The sequence below is a fragment of the Camelus ferus genome, chromosome 13, assembly GCF_009834535.1.
Source record: "Camelus ferus isolate YT-003-E chromosome 13, BCGSAC_Cfer_1.0, whole genome shotgun sequence".
NCBI lineage: Eukaryota > Metazoa > Chordata > Mammalia > Artiodactyla > Camelidae > Camelus > Camelus ferus.
Window position 1 is genome coordinate 48,383,608 of NC_045708.1, and position 23,654 is coordinate 48,407,261.

Consider the following 23,654-nt stretch of genomic DNA (forward strand, 5'->3'; position numbering starts at 1 on the left):
GTTTTCCTCTATGGAAGAAAGACTGTATTTAAGCATGTATTTTCAATACAATAGGAACTTCAGAACTTTAGACTGAAAACAAGTTTAATGTGGAGATTGCCCTGAATTGTTTCCTGCACTAATAATAGTCCTACTGGCGTTGCCCCTGGGTGACATGGAACAGCATCATTGGCTCCAGTGGTTCCAAAGGCACTTGAGATGCCTTTAGGTTACACAGTTTAGCTTACATTCTGGAATTTTCTGTAAGGGAGGGTAACAGGACACCTGAGGCATAATAAAAGACAGACTCAGAGTTAAATCATGAAGTCTGAGGAATGTAACCTTCACCAATAATCAACCTTCCCATGTCTCTCTTGAGACACATTGCAGACACACGCACACACATTTATTTATTCAGTGCAAAAGAATATGCCATTAAAAAAAATCTGTCATCTTATCTCTAAATCGACAGAGTATTATAATAAGCTCCTTTATTTAACTGAGCCTAGTCGATTCTTTACATATGGTAGTAAAACTTATCACAACCGTGTGAGGTAGGTACTATTTACTATCTCCACTTTGCAGTTGGGGAAACTGAGACTGAGGGAAGTTAGGCGAGTTGGATGAGGTCACATGGTTAGTAAGTGGCAGAGCCAGGATTCACACAGCTCTGTCTAGCCGGAAAGCCTAGGTTCTTTCTGTTAGTCCCCTCTCCCCTCACACTGCACATGCATGTGTGGGTGCACACGTGTGCACACACGCACACACGCACGCACACACACACACACACACAAAGAATCTTGTATCCCGTTGACTTTGAGCACTGTCATTTTCGATTTCTGGACTTAGTTTTGTAAACACAATGACATGAATGGAATTTAGAGTTTGTTTTGGTCTTTTTGTTTTGTCCTATGCCCAATATTTGTTTTGTATTTTTAACATTTAAAAAGAAATTCCATGTTGCGAGTGTCCATGAATGTGCCTAAGGGCACTTGGGTGGAAGATCTTCTCTTAGGCTGCATTCTTTTCCCCTGGACTCCAGGGACTGCAGAGAAGGCTTCCCGCTGGATCTGCCTGGAGCAGGCTGTGACTGTGGGAGCCCGAGACTTCTGGCCTAGTTTCAGCTCTGAGCTGGAGAATTGCCATGAAATCACATGACATTTGGACTAAAAGGGCAAGCTGAAGAATGTATCTCTCATCCTGCCCTGATCTGTGAGGTCTAAGCAGAGAACAAATGGGCCCCTCCAAGGAGCTACTGTAATCCATTGGATGTGCTGGGATAATAGATGAAAAGGTGAGTCTCTAAACAAGGCCCACTGGGCCTCCTGATGCTAAATAGTATTCCAAAACCAGTTAGTGAGAGTTAGGACATGCAGGGACGGCTGGTGGGAGATCCTGGAAGGAAACATCTGGGTCATCCGGTTAAATCCCATTCATTAACAGGAGTAGGGATGATGGTGGTGATGAAAATAGTAAGCCAGGAGGAGAAAGGACATAGTCAATATTCCACAGATGGTTCAGGTAGTGAGAACTAGATTTTAAGTGTTCTAAATCCAAGGCCAGGTTAAAAGTCCCAGGAGCAGAGGGCAGCCTTTGTCTAGGGTATTAGCTGTTGGCATGTGGTCACTATTTCTGAGTAGCTTTGTTAATTAGATCATTTCTTCTAAGGGTCTATTTCTTTAGACTTTAGTCTGGATGCCATGGAGAATGGAGGCTGGTGTAGAGGAAAATTCAGCTTATTGCTGACAGAGGACACCCCTCAATTTCTACCCTCTTCCCAGGCTGTCCTATTTCCCTGTTCATTTCATATTTGTATCTTCCTATTCTCCTGGATTAGAGAAAGAATAAAATAAGTCTAGGCCATAATTACTTTTAGAATGTCACTCATCTAGACCTCTAAGGGACTCATTGTGCAAAACTGCAGTATAATATCACAACCAGTATAGAGATAGTGATTTAGTCAAGATACAGAGCAGTTCCATCTCTACAGATCTCTCCTGTTGGACTTCTTGAGCCATACTGATCTCCCTCCTCCCTGGCAATCACTATCTGTCCTCAGTTTTTACAATTTTGTCATTTCAAAAATATTATATAAAATGGAACTATATAGTATGTAAACCTTTGGGGATTGGCTTCTATCACTCAGCATAATTCCCTGGAGATTAGTATAGTTTGTTGCCTGTAGTAACAGCTTTGTTACTTTTTATTGCTCAGTAGTATTCCACAGTAGGGATGTACCACAGCTTGCTTAAACATTCACCCTTTAAAGGACATCTGGGTTGTTTCCAGCTTGGGGCTACTACAATCACGCTGCTATAAACACTGGTGTGTAGGTTTTCGTATGAACATAACTTTTCATTTTTTTTTCTGGGATAAGTACCCCAAAGTGCAATTGTCGGGTCTTACGGTAGTTGTATTTAGTTTTATAAGAAATTACGAAAGACTTTTCCAGAGTGGCTGTGCCATTTTACATACCTACCAGCAATGTATGAGTGATCCTGTTTCTCCCTCTGCATCCCTACCCGCATTTGGTGTTGTCACGATTTTTCATTTTAGCCATTCTGATAGGTGTGCAGTGATATCTCACTGTGGTTTTAATTTGCATTTCTTTAATAGCTAATGATGCTGAATATCTTTTCATGGGCTTATTGGATATCTGCATGTCCATCCTCTTTAGTGAAATATCTGCTCATGTCTTTTGCACATTTTCTAATTGAATTTTTTTTTAATGTGAAGTTTTGAGAATTCTTTATATATTATAAATACTAATCCTTTGTTGGATAAATATTTTTGCCCATTTTGTAGCTTGTCTTTTCGTCCTCCTAATAGGGTCTTTCACAAACAAAAGTCCAATTTGTCAATTTTTTTCCCTTATGGATCGTGCTTTTGGTGGCAAGTCTAAGATCTCTTTGCATAGCTCCAGATCCTAGATGATTTTCTCTTATTTTTTTCCTAAAAGTTTTATAATTTTACATTTAAGTCTATAATACATTTTTCTTGATTCTTGCATAAGATGTGAGGTTTAGGTCGAGGTTAATTTTTTTTTTTTTTTGCCAATGCATGTCCAATTGCTCCAGCATCATTTGTTGAAACAGCCCTCTTTCCTCCACTGAATTGCATTTTCACTTTTGTCAAAAATCAGCTGGGCATATACATGTGGGACTGTCTCTGGGTTCTTTATTGACCTATAAATCCATCTCTGCTAAGACCACATTGTTTTGATAACTATAGCTGTACAGTAGTCCTTAATACTGGGTGCAGTGAGTCTTCCCACTTAATTTCCTTTTTCTGTGAAACTTCAAGATTTTTCTACCTTTTCACTTGGGAGTAAATTGAAAACGTACAGAAAAGTTGCAAGAATAAGAATAGTACAAAACATACCCATATACTCTTTATCCAGATTTACCTATTATTTACATTTTACTGTATTTGCTTTATCATTTGTTTCCCCATCTTCCCAAGCATATATAGGAAACTTTTTTTTGTAAACCATTTGAAACGAAATTAAATGCATCGTGACCCTTTACTCCTAAATACCTTAGTGTGTATTTTCTAAAAATAGGGATATTTTCTTATATAACCACAATACAGTCATCAACTTTAATCGTTTATCATTGACAAAAACTCTTATTTAATCCACTATCCGTATATATTTTTTAAAAATTAACCTAGTCATGTCCCTTAGAGTATTTTTTCAAAACTCCGACACAGCCCATTGCAGAGTGAGGTATTACAGTTAGTTGCCATATCTCTTTTGCCTCCTTTAATCTAGAACATCTCCACAGCCTTTCTTCATCTTTTATGCTGTTGGCACTTTAAAGAACATGCCATCTCTGCCCCCAACCCTGGTACTCCATTTTTAATATTACAGTCCTCATTTGGGGTTTAATTCATATTTCCCAATGATTAGATTCAGGTTGTGTGTTCTTGGCCAGAATATTACAGAGCTGATATATCTTTCTCAGTGTATCATCTGGATGCACTGGATTAGCATCTGCCTCCATTGGTGACCCTAATTTTGATCACCTGGTGAAACTGTTGCGCGACAAACTGAGCCTTTTGTTTGAGCCTACAAAAATGGCAGTATCACGATTCAACCTAACATATAACTCTATTAAGGTTTTATATGTGTAACCTGACCTCTTTGAAGCTGTTTCTCCTATCTGTTCAGCATGGATAGTAATAATTTCTTTCCCATGAGTATCATTAAAAGAGTTAAATAAGGTAATGTATGTAAAATCTGGCACATGAAAAGCACTCCATAAATATTAGCTATTTACTGCAGCCAGGCAGTGTTTAAAGGGTCTTGGCTTTGCTTTCCTCCCAGACTCTTCCAACTACAAGCAAAATCACGACAGAGACAAAAGAAATAGGTGGGGGCTGGGCAGCTTCAGCTCTAATATTTGTTTCCTCGTCTGGCAAATGGGGAAAGGCCTCCCAACCCAAAGGGGAGCTGTGATGTAAAGGTATGTGTGTAAAAGTGCCTGGGCATAGAACAGGCTCTTAAAAAAAAAAAAAAAAAGGTGGATCCTAATCTGCTATATGAGGAAAACAGGAATATCAGACTTTTTTTTTTTTTTAATTCTAACATAATGCGTAATCTTTCTGAGGCAGCAGAAAGGACTAAAAAAAAAAAAAAAAAAAAAAATAGCTACAGCCCAGGACTTGGGAATCGGCACGATTTACAGGCTGTGTGATCTCTGGGCAGATTACTTGACCTTTCGGAGCTTCAGTGTTATCATTTGTAGTTTGGGGATGAAAAAAAAAAAAAAAATCAGTGCTCATCCCAGGGGACTTCTGTGTTAATTAATGATGGGTAGCAGTAGCTGGGTACTCCATCGACATCTCCGGAATGACGGACGAATGACTAAAGCATTCGCCTGTGAGCTGCCTGGTGCTAAGCGCTTCCCCGGCTAGTGCATCCCGGCAGCGTCCCCGCCCGGGCTGGCCGGCCGCACCCCGCAGGCTCGGCTCGCGCTGGGTGCACCCCCCCAAAGCCCCGCCCCCTGCCGCCCGCAAGCTCCTCCCTCCGCGGCCGCGTCCTCCCCGGCGACGGCCCGGGCACCTGGCAGACGCGCGGCGGCCGGGGAAGCGGGAGGTGACCCTCGGGCGGCGGCGGCGGCGGCGGCGGCGGGAGGCGGGGGAGGGGCGCGGGCGCACAGATGGGAGCAACTGAGAAGGGCGGCAAGAAGAGCCGGAGGCTGTTTTCTTCGCTGCGGCCGTGGAAGGCGACCCGGCGGCTGTGGCGGACGCGCTCGGCTCCCAAGGCAGCTCAGGGTGAGTGTGGGCGCGGCCGCCGGACCTGTTACGGCGCGCGGCCGGCGCGGGCCTCGGGCTGCAGGTGGGTGGCGGGGGCTCCGGGGGCGGCAGGCGGCATCTCCCGCTGGGTTCTCGGTCCCCAAGGACCCCCGGGCGGGAGCGGCGCAGCCTGAATGTCCGACCCTGTCTGGGCGACCCTCTATCCTGAGCCTTGCCCGCGGGGACTAGCTCAGTCCCGAGCTTCCCAGGAGCCACTCGACAAGCTCAGGGGCCGGTCTTGTCACAGTCCCCTCTACCACTCCTCCTCTTGAGCATCCCCCTTGGCCCAGGTGGTTGCAGCTTATTTATTTCTCGCCAAAGTCCCTGTCTGTGCGTTTGGCTCTGGACAGAGGGAATGCAGGGTGCCTCAGGAGCACAGTCCACTGAAGGTTTGCCTGCCGCCCCCCACCCCCACCCCTCCGGCCAACACCCGGCAGGCACCTGCAATGCAGTACCCGTTGAGGGAATTAATCCAGACCCAAGTCTGTCTGCCTTCAAGGGCCTCCCCAACTGGACCCACCCCCTTTCTGACCTGTCTGGGTGAGCCCTTGTTATCTTGTAAGCTCTAGGGACAATTAACTACTTCCCAACACATTCCACCAGGCCCGCAACCTGCAGGGCCTTAACTCACATTCACTGAACCACTGACTCACTGCATTCATTCATCCCACAATTTTTATGGAGTCCCCTGTGTGTCAGGGCCCAGAGTGAGCAAGATAGGCAGGCCACAGCTCATGGAACTACTTTTAGAGGGGGAAACAGACATAAGACAGGTAAAAATTTCCATTACAAATTGCTATGTATGCTGGGAAGAAATCAAGTCGTTTGCTGGGAGAGGAGAGGTGGACAGGGAAGGCCTCTCTGAGGCGATGTGATGGAAGCTGAACCTGAAGACTGATTCGGAGTGACTCCAGCACGGAGCCCGGGGAGAGCTTACTGTCAGAGGCAGTAACAGGTGGAAAGGTTCCCAGTGTGCCTGAGCTTAGCGTGGGGAAGATGAAGGAGGCAGGGCCCTGGTCAAGGTCTGGGTAGGACATGATGAGGAGTCTGGATTTTATTCCTAGTGAGCTGGGAAGCCCCTGGTGTGCTCTGAGCAGGGACATGACACAACCTGCTGGCTCACTGCCTTCTACCTGCAGTGGCCCTGCCTTCGTCTGTCAGCCTGGCCAGTGCCTACCCATCTGTCAGGACTAGCATGGATGCTGTCTCCTCCGTGAAGCCCTTCCTGAGGTTCCTGCCACCTGTAACCTCTCTTTTGGTGTTTCATCATCCACAGGGCATTTGTCACTGCTCATCTGCTATTACAGATTTTATGTGGGCGGGTTCTCATCACTTCATCTTTGCATCCCCCACCAGGCTAAGTCAGGGCTATGTACTTTGTAGATACCTGTTTGCTTGTGTGTGTGTGTCCTGTCTTGTCTTTTTCATCTGTTTCCATCATCTGAGTGTTCTTCTTTCGAGGCTGACATGCCTTGAGTTCTAAAATGGCCGACCTGACCCAGGGCAGAAGCTAGTTTGTACCAGGGCCCTGTCACTGGTATGCTCGTCACCCCACCTCTGCCCCAGGGCTGTTTTGAAGATTGAATGTATGAATGAGTTAATAATTGTAAACTGCTGGCACATAGTAAGCATTCTAAAAATGAATTTGATGAAGAGCAGCAATAATTATCTTTCAAATATTTAGTTATTTTGTTAGAAACAGTCTTTTATATTGTTGACAGTTAGGGAGACTCTGTGGCTTGGCATGGTTATCTTGCTGGCTTTCAAAGGTTGGGTTATTACTTTTCATCGATGTGCCAATTAAATTCCTTCCCCACTGCATTGAGAACTGTTGCTGAAATGTAGGTCTGAAGGCTGACTACTCTTTTCTTCAGCCTGCCTGAGTAGTTGAATAAGTTGGTAACTGCAACAAATATTCCTTGAGTGGTAATTACATGCATTGTGTTACTCCGGGTGTTGTATGAATGTTTACAAAAGAGGAATAAATGGATATTCCTGTTGTAGTAAATTGGGTTAGAATAAGTTTTCTAGTTTTATTAGTTTTAAAACCAGGTCTATACTGAATAGACAGCCATTCTGTCTTCTCTTCTCTGATCCTGTCCTCGAGTTCACCTGTGGCTTCCTGTGGCCCATGGCCACACTGCACCTCTCTTCTCTTAGGTAAGATCTTGGCTGCCCACTGTATCTCTCTACTTCCCCTTCCCCCATCCAACCTGGGGATAAGGCATTCATAATGTCTTACGTTACATGATACTTTACAGTTTATAGAATAGGTCGACTACAAGATCTTATTTAGATCCTGACAAAACCTTGGAAGGAGGGAGGACAAATGGTATTCATTTCCCCCATTTTTTAGATGAGGAGGGTGAAGCAAGAGACAGAGCGGCTTGAGGAGGTCATATGACTGGTGTGTGCCAGACCCAGGCCTGACTACCCACACAGCATCCTTTCTGCCACATCTCCCTGCACAAAGTAAACATGTTCCAATATCTATAGTCATGGGAGACAGACAGAAAATTAATAAATATTTATGGAGTGAAAGAAATCCATATCCCAGTTTAATTTGATTTTTTTAAAAAGGGGGCCTAAATTTCTCATGGTGATGTCAACATCACTTTGGGCGTTAGAATCATAGGCTTTGGTGCCAGACAGACTATGATTTGGAGCTGCCACTAATAAGTGGCCTACTAATAAACTATGTGATCTTGGGCAGGTGCTGCAGATAAAACTCAGTTATATCTCAAAAGTAAAATAGGGATGATAATCCCGATGTCATAATATTACTGTGATGATTAAATGAGCTAATGTATGTAAAGAGCCTCATGCATAGTGGCTTACAAGGTTGGCTTGTTGTTATTTTTATTAATATTAGTCCAGATGTTCCACCATATGATCACATTCCAAGTAGAGTTAGTTAGCCGTGGGGCTGGGAAGTTCAGCGAGCTGTGGAAATAAAGAGTGGCCGAAAGCTCCTTAAGGGACCAGCCAGAAGGTCTTCCACGTCAGGATCCTTCTTTCTCCCCCTTGCCCCCCCCCACCTTTTTTTTTTTTTCACTAGGAGGCTGCAAGTGAAAAGCATAACTTTTGGAGACTCTTGGTATCTTTTCAGCCTAACATTGTGTATTGAGTATAACAGATATTTAGTAAATATGTTTGTAATGAAAGAATCCTCTAGAAGATTATCTATCTGTCTACCTACCTACCTACCTACCTGCCTGCCTATCTATCATCTATCTATATCTCCATCCAAAGAGAAGACATCTGAAATTTACAGTCCGAACACTTGTGACTATAAATATAAACACCTAGAGGGACAATTACTGGGTTAAATGTATGTGCTTTTTTAATTTTGAAAGATAGTTGACTTCCACACATTTGTGCTAATTTAGTTACCACCAGCGTGTGTGAGATCCTTGACTCCTTCCTTCCTTGCTAATACTGAGCACTGTCGCACTTTCTGATGGGGGTGAAGTGGTACTGCATGGTTGTCTTATATTGAATTTCCTTGATGAGCATTATGAAGCTGAAGATCTTTTCACATGTGTGAATAGGACATGTGTGAACTCCTGTTCATATCTTTTCCCATTTTTTTCCTTCTCTTGGTGGCAGTTCACCAACTGTGGTCTCCAGACCAGCAGCATCAGTGTCTGTTGGAACTTGTCAAAAATGCGATTTCTTGGCCCCCCACCTCGGAGCTACCAAATCAGAAACGCTGGAGGTGGGGCCCAGCACGCCCTGTGGTAATTCTGATGTATGCTAACATTTGAGAACCACTGGCCTAACGGGATGTGAAAAGGCTTTCAAGTCAGCGAATGTGGGTTGTAAATATTAACTCTCTCATTTGCCAGCTTGTGATACGAGCAGGTTACTAGACCCCTCTTGGGCTCCCAAGCTCTCATCAATAAAAGGAAGATGATGTGGCTTCCCTCACAAATAAAGGACAGGCAGTATCCTGGCTCTGCTACTTTGTAGCTATGTGTCCTTTGGCAAGTCTCCTCTCTGCCTCATCTTTCTCATCTGCAAAAGAGGTACCAGCAATCATTAACATATATGCACTGTTTACCGTGTGCCAGCCACTGTCCTAAACCTGTAGATATTTTTTATTTTATTTAATTCTTAAAACAACCCTGTTTTACAGTCTCTACTTTACAAGTGAGAAATTGGAAGCACAAAGAGGATAAGTAACATTTCCAGAGTTATACAACGAGTAAGCTGGGATTCGAACCCCAGCAGTGTGCTGTAAAAGTCCTCGCTTTAAAGGCAATGCTTGGCAAATAATAAGTTCTCTTTAAATGCATGGTGATGATGATAAGATTGCCTGGCACCCAGCAGGTACTCCGCATATTAGTTCTCTTCCCCTTGCCTTGTGGACTTGGTTTTATGGGAATCTACCCTGCTTTCTTATAGTCATGCTGCCCTACTCTCCGGGGACCCTAATCACAAATCTCCATCCCCTCCTCTGCCCCCTTGTCAGCAATTTTCTCTCTCCTTTTCATCTCTCTTACCTGGATGCTCTGAGCAAACCAAACAGAGGCTTGGCTGGGAGGAAGGAAGACCGAATGTGGTGGTGCAGGTGAAGTGACGCCTCTCCTGTCTCCCCACCCTGGCGTGTTTTGGGAGTGAATGACTAAGCTAGAGGAGGGGCCGTGCAAGTTAGTGAAAGATCACTAGGTCTGCCTAATTGGAGACATATCCTCCAAGTCTGTTTTCCTCGAAAACTTCCCAGGGAATAGAAAAAGCTTTTTTTTTTTTTTTTTTTTGCTTAGTTTTTCTTTAGAGTAAAATTTACAGCTGGGAAGTTAAACCCACAATGTTAACAGCTGTGTTTTTTTCTTTCATTTTTGTTTTGCTAGGACAGTGAAAAGCCTTATTCTCTTTCAGTTCAGAGTCTCACTCATTGTTCTCGAAAATTCTCTTTGGTTTTGCTCTCAAGATGGCCTCCCTTGCTGGGCATGACTCACCGGTCTAGTGACTCAGAAGTGGCATCTAACAAGACAAGGACTGTGCAGAGCTGTGAAGGGACTTGCAGCCAGCGGAGCCAGCCTGATGCTTTCCCAAAACCCAGTTATTGAGATGGGGCATCATTTCCATTAATGGGTGTTTATAATGGTTCTTGGTACCAGTTTATTAGAAGCATGGGGTCTGCCAGAGGCACTGCTGGGTTCTGGAAAGCTCCAGGGCTTGAGTCCTTCCTTGTCCCTCAGTTTAGTGTGGCCTTGAGGTTTACTGTGGGCAGGACAAGGCTTCTGAGAATTCACCTGACCCTGCTTAGAATAGCCACAGAATCAGGCGGTCTAAGGCTTCTGTAAAATTTGCATCAGGACGGAAAACAGAAGACTTCAAATCTCTTTCAACTTAATTTAAAAAAAAATCAGCTAAGGATGGATAGGACAGATACGTGATAAAGTAGATTTAGCAAAATGTACTTGAAGATGTTCACCATGCAATTCTTCCAACTTTTTGTATGTTTGAATCTTTTCAAAATACAATGTTGGATAAAATGCAGTAGAAATGACCACACTCTTGGGGGAAAAAAACCAAACTTGCTTCCTTGTTAGTATGAACGGCAGCCCCTCTCCCACTTCCTCACTCTCCCTCAGCCTTAGTCTTTTTTCCTGGGAAGCCTGCTTGATTAAAGAGGGCTTGGAGTGAGCCTGGCAGGGGCTGAGCTCATCCTTTATGCCAGGGCTTTATGTTCTTCCTGATGGGTGATTCTCACAATAGCCACGTACGCTAGTTATTATTTTCTGCATTTTATGAGGAAGCTGAGGTGCAGAGGTGTAGACGTGATCCAGGTCAGTAGGTAATAATATTAATCTTACAGCATTTATGGAGCCCTGACACTTCATGTGTCAGGCTTTGTGACACGTACTTTACCTGTATTATCTCATTTGAGCCTCACGCAGCCCTAAGAGGTAGGTACCATCATTACCTTCATCTTACGGATCAGGACAGGGAGACTTGGAGTGGTGCAGGGACATAGCCCAGTGTCCTGTAGGAGCCAGGAAAGGGCAGAGCCCATGTTTGAACCCAGTCTGTCCTGCCCTAGAGCCCTTGCCCAGCTATTCAAACCCAGGCCGTGGCCTAATTCAGGAAATTAGCATAGCTTGTGGAAACCTCTTGTCCTGAGACCACAGGCTCTTTGAGGACAGAATGTTTTGTTCAGCACTGTGTCATTCTCAGTGTTCAGAGCAGACCCCTGGCACAGTGACTATTTAATGAATGAAAGAGTGCCCAGATGGTGGCTTCTCAGCCCCCTGCTTCTCTCACCCTACCTGCCCCTAAAGGTGCTCTTAACTGGGCATCTTTTAGCTGCCCTGGCCTTGGTCCTTGGAGATGGAGATGCCCGTTTCTTTGATGTGGCTTCTGGGCCGACATGGCTTACTTGGTGGCCAGTGAGGGGTTTCAAGGAAGGCAGATTTTCCCAAGGGGCCTTAAGGTGTCAAAGGCAAAAAGACGGGAACAAAAACCAAATACTTAAAATCTCCCCAAACTTTCAGGGAGTCTTTAAAGTTTGGCAGTGGGAAATCAACTCCAGGAAACCTTGTGGCCATGACAAGCTCTCACTCTATAGATATATTTGACTCTTGGGCTGCAGTAATGGGCAGGTAAACACTAGCAATTAGTTCTCTTCAGTGTGCCCAAGTATGTGGATAATTACACTTCACATGCATACAGAGCTTACTTTACAAAGTACTGCATCTATTCTCTCTTTTGATCTTCTGAACAGCCTGAAACCCACACAGGGCGGGTGTGAGTAGCCCCACTTTACTGGTGCCAGAGGACTTCGGTCTACTTGCCCTATAGCACTTAGGTAACAGTGGTAGAGACAGGTCTTCAACTGTCTGCACTCCTATGCCAGCAGACTTTCCACATCAATATTGTTCTTATCCTAGCAGTTTCTGGGGATGAGAGCCACAGGTGGGTGTATTTCTGGGGCTCTTCTCCCAACTTGGTGAGGTCCTGGAGTGGGACAGTTAACCTTTTTGGATATCAGTTTACCAGTCTGTACAATGGGGAATGAACACCAGCCATCACTGAGTGCACTTAGAGCAGAGGAAGCTGTGAGGGCTCAGAGCTTAAAAAACAATTTCTGAGTGAAGGTGTCTGGAAGGGACTGTGATGACTCTGATCCATCTTCCATAAATTAAGTTAGACGGCAGCTCCCTGGGCCATGCCATCTAAACTGGCGGCTCTGCTACCTCATTATCATGCTTCATTTTTCTTCCCAGCATTCACTGCTGCTTATTATATGTTTATATTTGTTTGTGGCCTGTCTGAATCCTCCCACCCAAATGTGATAGCCACAAGAGCAGGGATGTGGTCTGTCTCCTGCACTCCTGAATTATTAGCAGGTGGAATTGTGCCTGGCTCCAATAACCATTAGTTGAGTGAATGAATGAAAGAATGACTCTGAGCTATGCAGTGATTAAAAGGAAGCTTGTATTGAATGATGGAAAGATTTGCTTGACTGTTCCTTGCTGCCTAACAGAGGGGTCTTGGTCTTGCTTCCACAGATCCATTTCTGTCTCAGCCACTCAGTGGCTTAAAAGCAATCACTAAAGCCTTGAGTATCAACTTAACGCCTGGGCGAAATGGGTTCAGCAACTGGGGTCCATGCAGAGACATAGGTCGTTGTATTGCACTGTATGTCTCTGTGTTGTAACAGCTTGAGGACTGGGCTGGTCCCCTTCACTGTTGTATCCCCAGTACTTAGAAAAAGCCTGGTCCACACAGAGAGGTAAAAGAAATGTTTGCTGAGTGAATGAATATGTAGGAGGAAAGAAGCACAGGGCTCTTAATCCCCCTCCAAAGTTAAGGTCTCCATCTGAGGATAAGCTTGGCACCCGGCACGCACATTCCTCATGCAACCTGAATCAAATCTCTCCAGAGACAAGGAGGCACTAAACGGTGCCCTAACTTACTGCAATGAAAGGCAAGCCTAGGCTCCAGATCCAGTTCCATGCCATGTTTTGGAATCTGTGTTTACGTCTGCCTTCATCCCCATCCTTTCCGCTCTAGCATAAGCAAAATTATAACCCCGCACACTGACTTTGCATGCAATTATCAGAGCCTGGGTGCTCCTCCCGTGGAGGGACTTCGCCCCCGAGACCGCTGACTGTGAATGATAAATCAAAAGTCAGGGTTGCAGAATCAGCCGGACTTTCCTGCTCCTTTGCAGCAGAGGGAGGAAGGAGAGAATGAAAGATTCTGAAAATAAAGGTAAGGGGCTGACTGCAGAGGGGAGGCTTTAAGAGGCTAGGGATAAGATGTCACTCCATGGACATGTTTAGTGTGTATTAAATGGCTGATTTAAAATTACTGTGCATATATTATTTAAAAATTCTAGTTATATAATAAACATGACTTTAAAAAATAACTGGCTTCTGGTTTCCAAATATTGTGTCATTCCATTTTCCATTTTTGGGGGGGAGGCTACTAAATATAGTAACATTTTTGCATTTTTTTCATTTTTTTAATCTTGGCTGAGTAACATATTTACATTTCACAGATATCCTTATAATAGTTCCCTTTTATTTTGAGAGTGTTCACGATAGTTAATTAATATGTAGGTTTTCAATGCATTATTGGCATTGGAATATCTGAAATACTTCGGACTTCTACAGTTTGGGTTTTCAAAAAAAAAGTTCATGAGTATCCTTTAATGAACATTAACCTTTCAGGAGGACCCAACGGGGAGCCGTCACTGACCTTTAGGCCTGTTCATCTTGCAGAGAGAGATTCCGATGCAAACTCCCCCCAGTCTGCTTGCCTCCAGCCCCTAGATCCCTGGAAACCGCCCCCCAACCCCCAACACTCTTAATTCCTCTGGAGGCCTGGGGGAGGAGTGAAACGAGTTCAAATGAAAAGTCAGGGAAGGACAGGGTACTCTAAAACGAGCCAGCCAAATTTTAAGTTAAACAACAACGATTCTGGAGGATTCTGGGGTTTTAAATTCCGAGGCGCCTTACATTTCTGCCGCAGTTGGGGGAGGAGCGATAGAGCCCAAGGTCCCAGGAGGCTTCACGTTTTCCCCGATCCTGTTTCCAGGAGGGTGCCCTTCGTCGGTGCTGCGCCTGGCCCGGGTGCAGGAGGAAGGTGCAGAGCTGCGGGGCTCCCGGGGAAGCTCGGGAGGACGCCATCTCCGCGTGGCCTGGCCCGGCCCTGCCGCCGCATCCCGAGCGCTAATTTTAGGGTTTGCGCGCTCCCCCCGCTCCTCCCCGGCGGGCGGTCACTGATCTCACCCTGGGGCCTCTGCGCAGCAGTTTGCACCCCACCCTCTCCTCCCAGTGCGCTCTGCTTTAAGAAAGCCCAGCACTTTGCCCTTGGGCACCGGACCTGGGCGCGCTGGTGGAGGCTGTCATGCGGCCCCCGGGCAGGCTACCCGCGCCCACCGACCCTCCCCGACGCCCGGGCGAAGCTGTTTGGTGATCAGTGAAGACACACACTCCCCAGCCTTCTAACTGCACAAGGGGTCTCCCACCGGTTCCCAGCTACTCTCTCTGGCTTGTTATAAGATTCTCACCTTGTAAGGGGCAATGATGTTTAGTCCATATTAAAAAAAACCACCCACAAAACCCACAACCAACAGACTATCAAATCAAAACCACACACAGCCTGATGCCAGTGGGGAGAGTGGTATTTTAATCTATCAAGCTGTTTGTTCTGAAGGCTCTTAAGCAATCCTGCTTTCTATACTGAGGCTTTAAAAGGGGCCAGGTAGCTGGTGTCAGTAGTATTAACATCTAATAGGCTCTGGATCATTCACATCCACAAATCGATCTATGTGGTTTGATGTTTAAATTTTAATTAAGCAGACTTAGCAGGGAGGAAAACAGATTTGCACGGCTCTGTAAGTGCAAAGAGGGCCTGTCGCCTTCTGTTTCTAAGCCAGGCTCTCACGAATGAATAAAACCTGTGTGTTTGTGCAATCAAGGTATTTTAAATGAACTTAGGGAGAATGTTGGCCTTTCCTGTGTGGTTTTCAGTGGCCGGAGAAAAGGTTTCTGGAAAGAAAAAATGTGCCTATAAGCCATGTCATGCTAGGCCAGTGGCATGGTTTAGAAAAAGAGAAGACTGCTGGAATTGTAGGTTCAGGTCAGGTTAATATTCACCATGGTTTGGAATTGAAACCCTCCCAGTTTCTCAGTGTATTGGGATGCTTTAAATATCAGATCCCCAGCTGCTTTTTCGAGAGGAGTAGGCATATAGAAATTTTGTTTCACTTTGTTTTGGAAGGAGCCTCTGGTTGGAAGTCAGGATAGTGAACTTCTGGCTTGTTTTGCCACTAACTTACTTGTGACCTAGAACACAAATTTCTTTGGATCTATTTCCTTATCTCTAAGATGGAGAAATGTTAGACGGGATCACTGTTCATTAGATTGTGGGTGATAAGCAATTTAGTGTGTCTCAAGCAACATTTTAGAAAGATGAAACAGTAGAAAATGTCAGAGACCATTGCATTTGGTAAGGGTAAATGGTATTTCTTGTAACTTCTGTTTTAGGTATTTATGTTTGTTTATGTATGTAGACATGGGCTGTTTGGATATTAGGTCTTGTTTCTCACTGTGAATCCCAGTCAAAAAAGTATGAGAATCAGTCATAGCTTAGTTTGTCGAGGAGTCTGTGAGATGCAGTTTTACATGCAAAGTCTATTTTTGTCTGTATATGTTGCAAATGTCAGTAGTCTTCCTCAAAATTTCAAAGGGGTCTAAGGCCCCAAACAGATTATGAATTATTGTGTTTCCCCCTGTCCCTTTCCAAGCTTACTTCCTAGGGATCAGAGAGTCCTTTCAGGGCTAGGAAATGGGTGTGTGTGGACAGGACCAGCTGAGAGTGAGATGTGAGGTAGGGTGTGTGTGCGCATGTTGAGGAGAAGGAGTGACCATGGTAACCAGACCCTGAGAACTATTTGTAGGTTCCAAAGTGCCAGTTGGTGACCTGAATATGAAACATAAATATCTAAAAATTAAAGTCTTTGTGCTGAAAAGTACCACAGAAAAAACTATTAGAATGTTATGCATTGTTTGGAAGTCAGTGCTCCTTGAAAAGACTGAAGACAAGAACCAGGTATAATTTTAAGAGGTTGACAGGGACAGATAAATCATCAGGATGTTGGGAGGCAGAAACTGAATTTTTATAAGCTACCATCACATGACTAGTGGTTCATAAATGGCTTGTGGTTTAATAAATGCCTTTCTTTCTTTTTCCTCTTTTTAGCACATCTTGTCTTAAGACAGTCCAGTGAGGCCTTTAAACACAAAAGGCATTGTGTAACATTTACCCAGCATATCTCAAAATGTTTTCCAAGCCTGGAAAAAAAAATTCTGCATGAGGCAACTCAGAAGAAAATAGTTGAATGAGTTAATAAGTAGGTATTAGCAAACATGACAGCTAATTGTAATAATAGCAACCATAGTTTCTATTTAATGAACAGCTAGTATGTGAAAAGCTCTCTGCAAGGTGCTGTACATAATTGTCCCAACACTGCAAGGTAGGGGGTATTTACATGTAAAGAAGTGGATTAAACATTTTGCACAGGGACACATGGCTAGTAAGTGACAGAGTCAGGATTTAAACCCAGGTAATTTTACTTCCAAAACCATTCACATGGTAGGCAAGGGCTTGAGTATAAGTAGCATGGGAAAATTGCAGAGTTTTAAATAAAATATTCAGCATCATTTATTACTGGAATTAATTTACTTATTCTACAGAGGGAAATGTGAATGATAGAAAATGATGGCTTTTGCTTATTTTTCTAGATTGTGTTTATTTGGAAAAATAGGCATTTTAACTCTTTAAGGTCAGCACACATTTTCCTTTTATTTAGTTAAGTTCTCTGAGTATTTTATACAGTAAGGTCTTAGGAGCAGAAATAAAAAAGAATAGGAATGGAGAATCTGAAAATCTGAGTGGAAACTTTTTTTTTCCTACAAGAGTTCAGGACAAATAATTCTCTTTTCAAATTTTCTGTTATTTTTCTATGTTTTGTCTCAGAATGACAGACATGACATTTTGTGAGCTACTGAAGTAATGCATAACATTTTAACACGGTAAAGCTAGGATTAGAGTATTGTGAGCCCAGTGATTCCTGAAAGAATTTGCTTTTTCACTGAAAGTTATTACAAAATCTGGTTGGGAGTTTGAATATAGTCCCCCACTTTTACGCCCTAAATATTTAAAAGACTATGGTGTACATCCGCCAATTTGTAACTCAAAATGAAATAAGTGCAAGGAAATACAAAAATACTGATTTTTTTTTTAATGACTACTTTTAGAAAAAGTGATGCCCTTAGAGAAAACTCAAATTCTTTCAAGATTTTTGTCATTGCTGCTTGGGACTGGGCAGGTTGGGGAAATGATGTTTTGGTTGGGGTGATGTGTAAATGGCTGAGTGAGTTCTCAGCTTTCAGGGCCAACACGTGACAGAGTTAGGTTTAGAGCCTGGGCTATGCCAGTGGTTCTCAAATGGGCATGATACTGCTTCCTGTGGAACATACAGGAAATATGCAAATGGCTGTAGAAGCATTCGCTGGGCAGAAACCAGAAATGCTAGATGTCCTGCAATATTCTGGACTGTTCCATTCAATGACGAATTATTCCGTGTCCTGTGCAACTTCAGATGTTTTGCTGAAGAGGTAAGTGAAAGCCCTCTATACCTTTTTGAGCCAAGAACATAAGCTAGTTTCACACTGAAATTTCCAGGATTAAAAGTTTTGTGTAAATCAAGGAAAGATTATACTCCATTTTGTTCAGAAAAGTCACTTACCCAAAGCACCAATTGGTTTGAGAGACATCAATGCAACACACCTGTCTCTTTCAGTCTGCATGCGGGGTACTGATACTTGTATCTAACAACTTTGTGGTGTCATCTAACATAGTCTTGCCTGAGCATTTGCATCTTGAAATCCATATTTTTTTTTTATTTATTATTAACTTTTCTTTCCCTTTTCTTTTACATTATTGTTGGTATGTGTACATATTTTTAATTGTGTGTTAGGTAGGTTATTTTTTCTTTAGACTTCATCTTGAAATACCAAACAAGGAAATAAAAAATATTTTAATATTTGCATAGGTTTGTGTTACTCAGAGTGTACACAATGACTTTATTTTGACCTCCTTATTAGTTTAAGAGAATTTCAGCCAACATGAAAGCTTTTGGAGGTTATATATTCAAATCTGTATTTCTGGTTCCTTTAAAAAATTAGAACAATCGACAACAATGAGATTGAGCTGAGCATAAACTGCACTCTTTAATTACAGAAATACTGGGATATAGGTGTTATAAATCTTATAAAAAGTGACATCCCTGGTAGGTTTTTTTTTTATGCTACTCTAACTGGCATTTTTAAATTTCACTTTCTAATGGTTTGTTGTTAGGACGTAGAAATAAAGTTGATTTGTGTTTGTTGATCTTATTTCAGTGACCTTGCTAAATTAACTTATTTAAATAGTTTTTAGATATTTGGAAGGCAGTTGGTTTTCTACAGATAAAGACTGTTGTATGTCTTCCTTTCCAGTCCTTATACATTTTGTCTCTTGCGTCGTGGCACCAGCTAGGTACTCTCTCACAGTGTTGGATAGAAGTGGTGATGGTGAGTATCCTTACCTTGTTCCTCATCTCAGAGGAAAAGCTATCAGCCTTCCACCATTAAGTACCATATTTGATGTAGGATTTACCTAGACACTTGTTACTAGATTAAGAAAGCTGGCTTCTATCCCTAGTGTGCCAAGTCTTTTTCATGAATTGGTGCTGAGTTTTATCAAAATATTTTCCTGTTTTGTGATGATCATACAACTGTTCTATTTTATTCTGTTAATATGGTGAATTGCACGGATTACTTTTCTTTTTGAATGTTCTTTTTTTAATTGAGATACAGTTGATTTACAATATTACCTAAGTTTCAGGTGTACAACATAGTGATTCAGAATTTTTATAGACTATAGCCCATTGAATGTTGCTACAAGATATTGGCTACATTGCCTATGCTGTGCAATATACACTTGTACCTTAATTATTTTATATATTGTAGTTTGTACCTCTTAATCCTCTACGCCTATCTTGCTCCTTCCCCTTTTCGCTCCCCACTGGTAACCACTAGTTGGTATCCGTGAGTCTATTTCTATTTTGTTATATTCATTCAGTTGTATTTTTTATATTGATTTTTTGGGTGTTAAACTAACTTTGAATTTCTGAATAAACTTAGTTGTGGTATGTTATCCTTTGTATTTATTTGCTGGATTTGACTTGCTAATATTTTGTTGAGGAACATTTTTGTTCTCAAGAGAGATTAACCTGTAATTTTCTATTGTGGTGGTGCTCTTGCCAGGTATGGACATCAAGGTTTTGCTGACCTTATAAAACAAACTAGGAAGTAATTCCTTATTCTGTTCTACTAAAGAATTTTGTAATATTGGAATTATTCTTTAAATGTCTGGAAGAATTCACTGGTCAAACCATTTGGGCCTGGACATTTTATTGCGGGAAAGTTTTAAAATATGGATTCATTTATTTTAATAGGCATAGATTTATTCAGACTTTCTATTTCTTTTTGTGTTTCAGTAAGTTGTGTTTTTCTAAGAATTCATCCATTTCATCTCCACTTTCAGATTTATTGGCATAAGGTTATCTTTATATCCTCTTAAGATCTTTTTATGTCTGTAGGTTGTATGGTCTTGTCCCTATTTTTATTCCTGATATTGACATTTGCCTTTTATTTTTTATACTGGTTATTCTCATTTTTTGGATGCATATTGCCAAGGTTTTGTGAATTTTGTTAATCTTTACAAAGAGCTAGCTTTTTTGATTTGGTTGTTTTTAGTATAATACATTTTTTTTTCTCATGAGTTCTTACTTTCATCATTATTATTATTTACTTTTACAAATTTTGAAATTGTGGTTCTAATTCTGAAATTTTTCCTACTTTCTTGAGATGGAAGCTTATATCTTTGATTTTCAGTTTTCTTTAAAAAATTTTCATTTAAGGCTGTTAATTTTCCTCTAAGCATGCTTTTGTTGTCTCCTTCAAGTTTTGTTCTGCCATATTTTTGTTGTCATTTAGTTTATATTATTATAATTTCCATTTTGATTTTTTTTTTGACACAGGGTCATGTAGAAATATACTTCTTATTTTCTAAGTGGTTGGGGTGTTTCTAGTTATCTTTTTGCCCTTTGTTTCTATATATGTCAATTACATTAGTTTTTAAAATCTTGTAATACAGGTCTTTTATATACCCACTTATTATTTTTTTCTCATCTATTGGTTCCTGAGAAAGGGTTAAACTCTCCCATTCTGATTTTGGATTTGCCTGTGTCTCTTTTTGTATTTGCTAATTTTTACTTTAACTCTGAGGTTCTGTTTTTTAGGTGCATACCATACAAATTTAGAATTGCTATATCTTTACTGTGAACACTCTCTCTCTCTAGTAATGCTTCCTGCCTGAAGGTCTATCTTTCTAATATTAGTGGAACCATACCAGCTTTCCTTGGGTTGATATGTATATGGTATGTCTTTTCTATATTCATACTTCAGTTTTTCTATGCCCTTATGTTTAATGTGAATCTTTCATAAGCAGCATATAAATGAGCTTTTAAAAATCCAGTCTAACAGTTTTGATCTTTCAGTATTTAAAACATTTAATATAATTATTGATGTATTAAGATCTGTAGCTACCTTGTTTCCTATTTATGTCCCACCTGTTTTATGTACCACTTTTTTCTTTTCTTTTTTACTTTTTTTGGACGAATCAAGCATTATTTTTAACTTCCGTTTTCCCTCTCTACTAGCATGTTACACATTTGTTCCTGTTTACTTTTCATGTTGTGTATGTGATTACTCCAGTGCTAGTTTTACTTGTCACATCCCAGACAATGTTAGGCTCCGAGAGCACTTTACCTCTGTTTACCTTGTGCCCTCCCCTTACCAGTCCTCCCTCCGCCACCTTTTGCCTCTGTGCCATTATTATAATTCATTTTAACTATATCTAACCCCTCATAAGACACTAACATTATTGATTTTTACGATCAATTTTCACTTTGATTTCCTCACATATTTACCCTATCCATTGCTTTTCATTACTTCCTGAATTTTTGCAGTGGGAAGACCCCTCTGGGATCTTTTCTTAATGAATTTAAAAAAAAAAAAGACTTCCTTTATATTTCTTGCAGTGCATATTTGCTATAAAAGAATATTCTCAGGTTCTTGGTCTGGAAATGACTTTGATTTTGCTTTTAAAGATAATTTCATTTGATGAATAGAATTCTGTAGAATTCTGGAGAGGTGGTCTCCCACTGCCCCCACCCCTAGCACTTTAAAGATGGCATTCCATTGTCTCTTGACTTTTTTCCTTTCTTGGAAAAGTTGGCTGTCAGTCTTACTGTTGCTGTTTGATGTTGCATCTTTTTTCTTTGGCTACTTTTTTTTTATTGAAGTACAGTTGATTTATAATGTTGTGTTAGTTTCTAGTGTACAGCACAGTGATTCAATACACATACTCTATATATGTTTTTTTTCTTTTTCAGACTCTTTTCCATTATAGGTTATTATAAGATATTGAATATAGTTCCCTGTGCTCTACAGTAGGACCTTGTTTATCTATTCTGCATATAATAGTTTCTACCCCCCTCCTTTCCCCTTTGGTAACCATCTTTGACTGCTTTTAAGACTTCCTTAAAAAAAAAAAAGTCTTTTCCTTAGATACTTGATTTTCAGCAGTTTTTCTAGGTGTGATTTTTTTCCTTGTGTTTATCCTGCTAGGGGTTTTTAGCCCTTTTTGAATCTGTGAGACCTGATGTTTTTTGTAATTCTCATAATTCTCTGCCATTATCTTTTCAAATATTATTTTTGCTCCATTCTTTCCTCTTTTTGAGTCTTTTACATTAAAACTTTTTACTCTCTTCCAACATCCCTTACTTTGTTATCTGTATTCTTACTCCTTATTTCTCTTTTTCAGTTTGATTAATTTTTGTTATTTTAGGGCCCACTAGCTCTTTTTGCTGTGTCTAATTTATTATTACACAATCTATTAATTTCTTAACTTCATTTTATATTTTTCAGTTTTAGAATTTTAACTAAATTATTAAAATGCTTTCACCTTTGTCATCTATTTCCTCAAGTATATTAATCATAGTCATTTTAAAGATGACGTTTAATAACTCCAGCATGGGTCACTTGTATATTTACCTTTTCTGTTTTTCTTCTTGGCTTCTTTCCTCATATTTCTGACAGTTTTTTATTAAATGTCCAACATTGTGTATGAAGGTGCTCTGGATGATGTCATCTCTCTTATGAGAGTATTTATTCATTGCTCACAGTAAGGAGATCACTTCAATCCAATCAGGCATTCAGTCCAATTAAGGCTGTTTTGCAGATAATATTTACGATTTGGTCCACTTTTGGGTTTTCCCATTCCTAGAGTACCAGATTGAGCGCCTGAGATATTTCCCTCAGTGGAATCTAAACTCCAATTTTTGTCTTCCTATACTGTGAGTCTGCTGAAAACTCTGCTCTGCAAAAAATGTTCATTCTGCTTTTCATCTCTTTTCTCCTTGACTTTTGAGCCCCTTGCCCCATGCACCTCAATTAGCGATTCTTCAAGGAGAAAGCTCACTTCAGGCTCACTTCTTTGAGTCCCTCCAGGATGTACCTTTTCAGTCCTGAACTCCATTGTTTATCTTTACAGACCCATTAGAGTGGCTGAACTTCTGCAGGCTTCTCTGCCTCTTAGCAGCTGCTCTCTGCCTGGCTTCTCCGCTTCCTGCCCCATACTCAGAATCAACAAATGCCCTAGAGGGAAAAATGAGCTTTCGGAAAGTTGAGCTTGCCACAGTGAGCCTTCTGTCTCTCCAAGATCTGGCTCCTCAAATCCTGCATGATCAGTAGCTCTCTTATTACTCAATAGGTGTTTTTGGATTTTATCTGGTTTGTTTAAAGTTAATCACCCTCAGCAGAAATGTTGGTCTGCTACATCCCACTCTATTATAGATGGAAACTGAACCAGATAATTTTTTTAGTGTGGACTATTTTTTTAAAAAAGCAAAAAACCTGCTATATTGATGACATTTTAAACATCTTATGTAAATAATAAAGGGTATGTGCAGGTGGTTTCTAGTTACTGTTTCTTGCTTATTAAAAGCTTGTATCTTCTATCCCCCCTTTTCTCTGAAACGCTTACACATTTATATTGCTTTGCTCCAGATGATATGTATCCTGAATGACTTTTTCATTTTCATGAGTCTGGTCCCCCATCTAAATGTTTAATACTTTTGTGATTTTATGGTTTGGAATTGTCAACTCTCACTTCCCAAATTCAAATATGATTGGCACTCAAGCCCTTCTGACTCTAGTTCTGTCTTACTTTTCTAACTAGTTGGTTCA

General features: G+C 41.4%; 1 protein-coding gene across 4 annotated transcripts in view; it reads left to right on the forward strand.

Moving 5' to 3' along the window:
• Window positions 1–1,193: 1,193 nt before the first annotated feature.
• DNAJC6 (DnaJ heat shock protein family (Hsp40) member C6) overlaps window positions 1,194–23,654 on the forward strand; it is a 131,766-nt gene continuing 109,305 nt past the window's right edge. The window contains exon 1 of one of the 4 annotated variants that reach the window (XM_014556356.2): window positions 1,194–1,273. Coding sequence is in view for 2 of the 4 variants with exons in the window: in XM_032494495.1 (XP_032350386.1) it covers window positions 5,142–5,256 (115 nt within the window). In the remaining 2 variants the exon portion in view is untranslated. Of the gene's footprint in view, window positions 1,274–5,049; window positions 5,257–12,681; window positions 13,501–23,654 lie in introns of those variants that run through there. The other 3 variants (XM_032494495.1, XM_032494497.1, XM_006181261.3) reach the window with 3 other exon arrangements.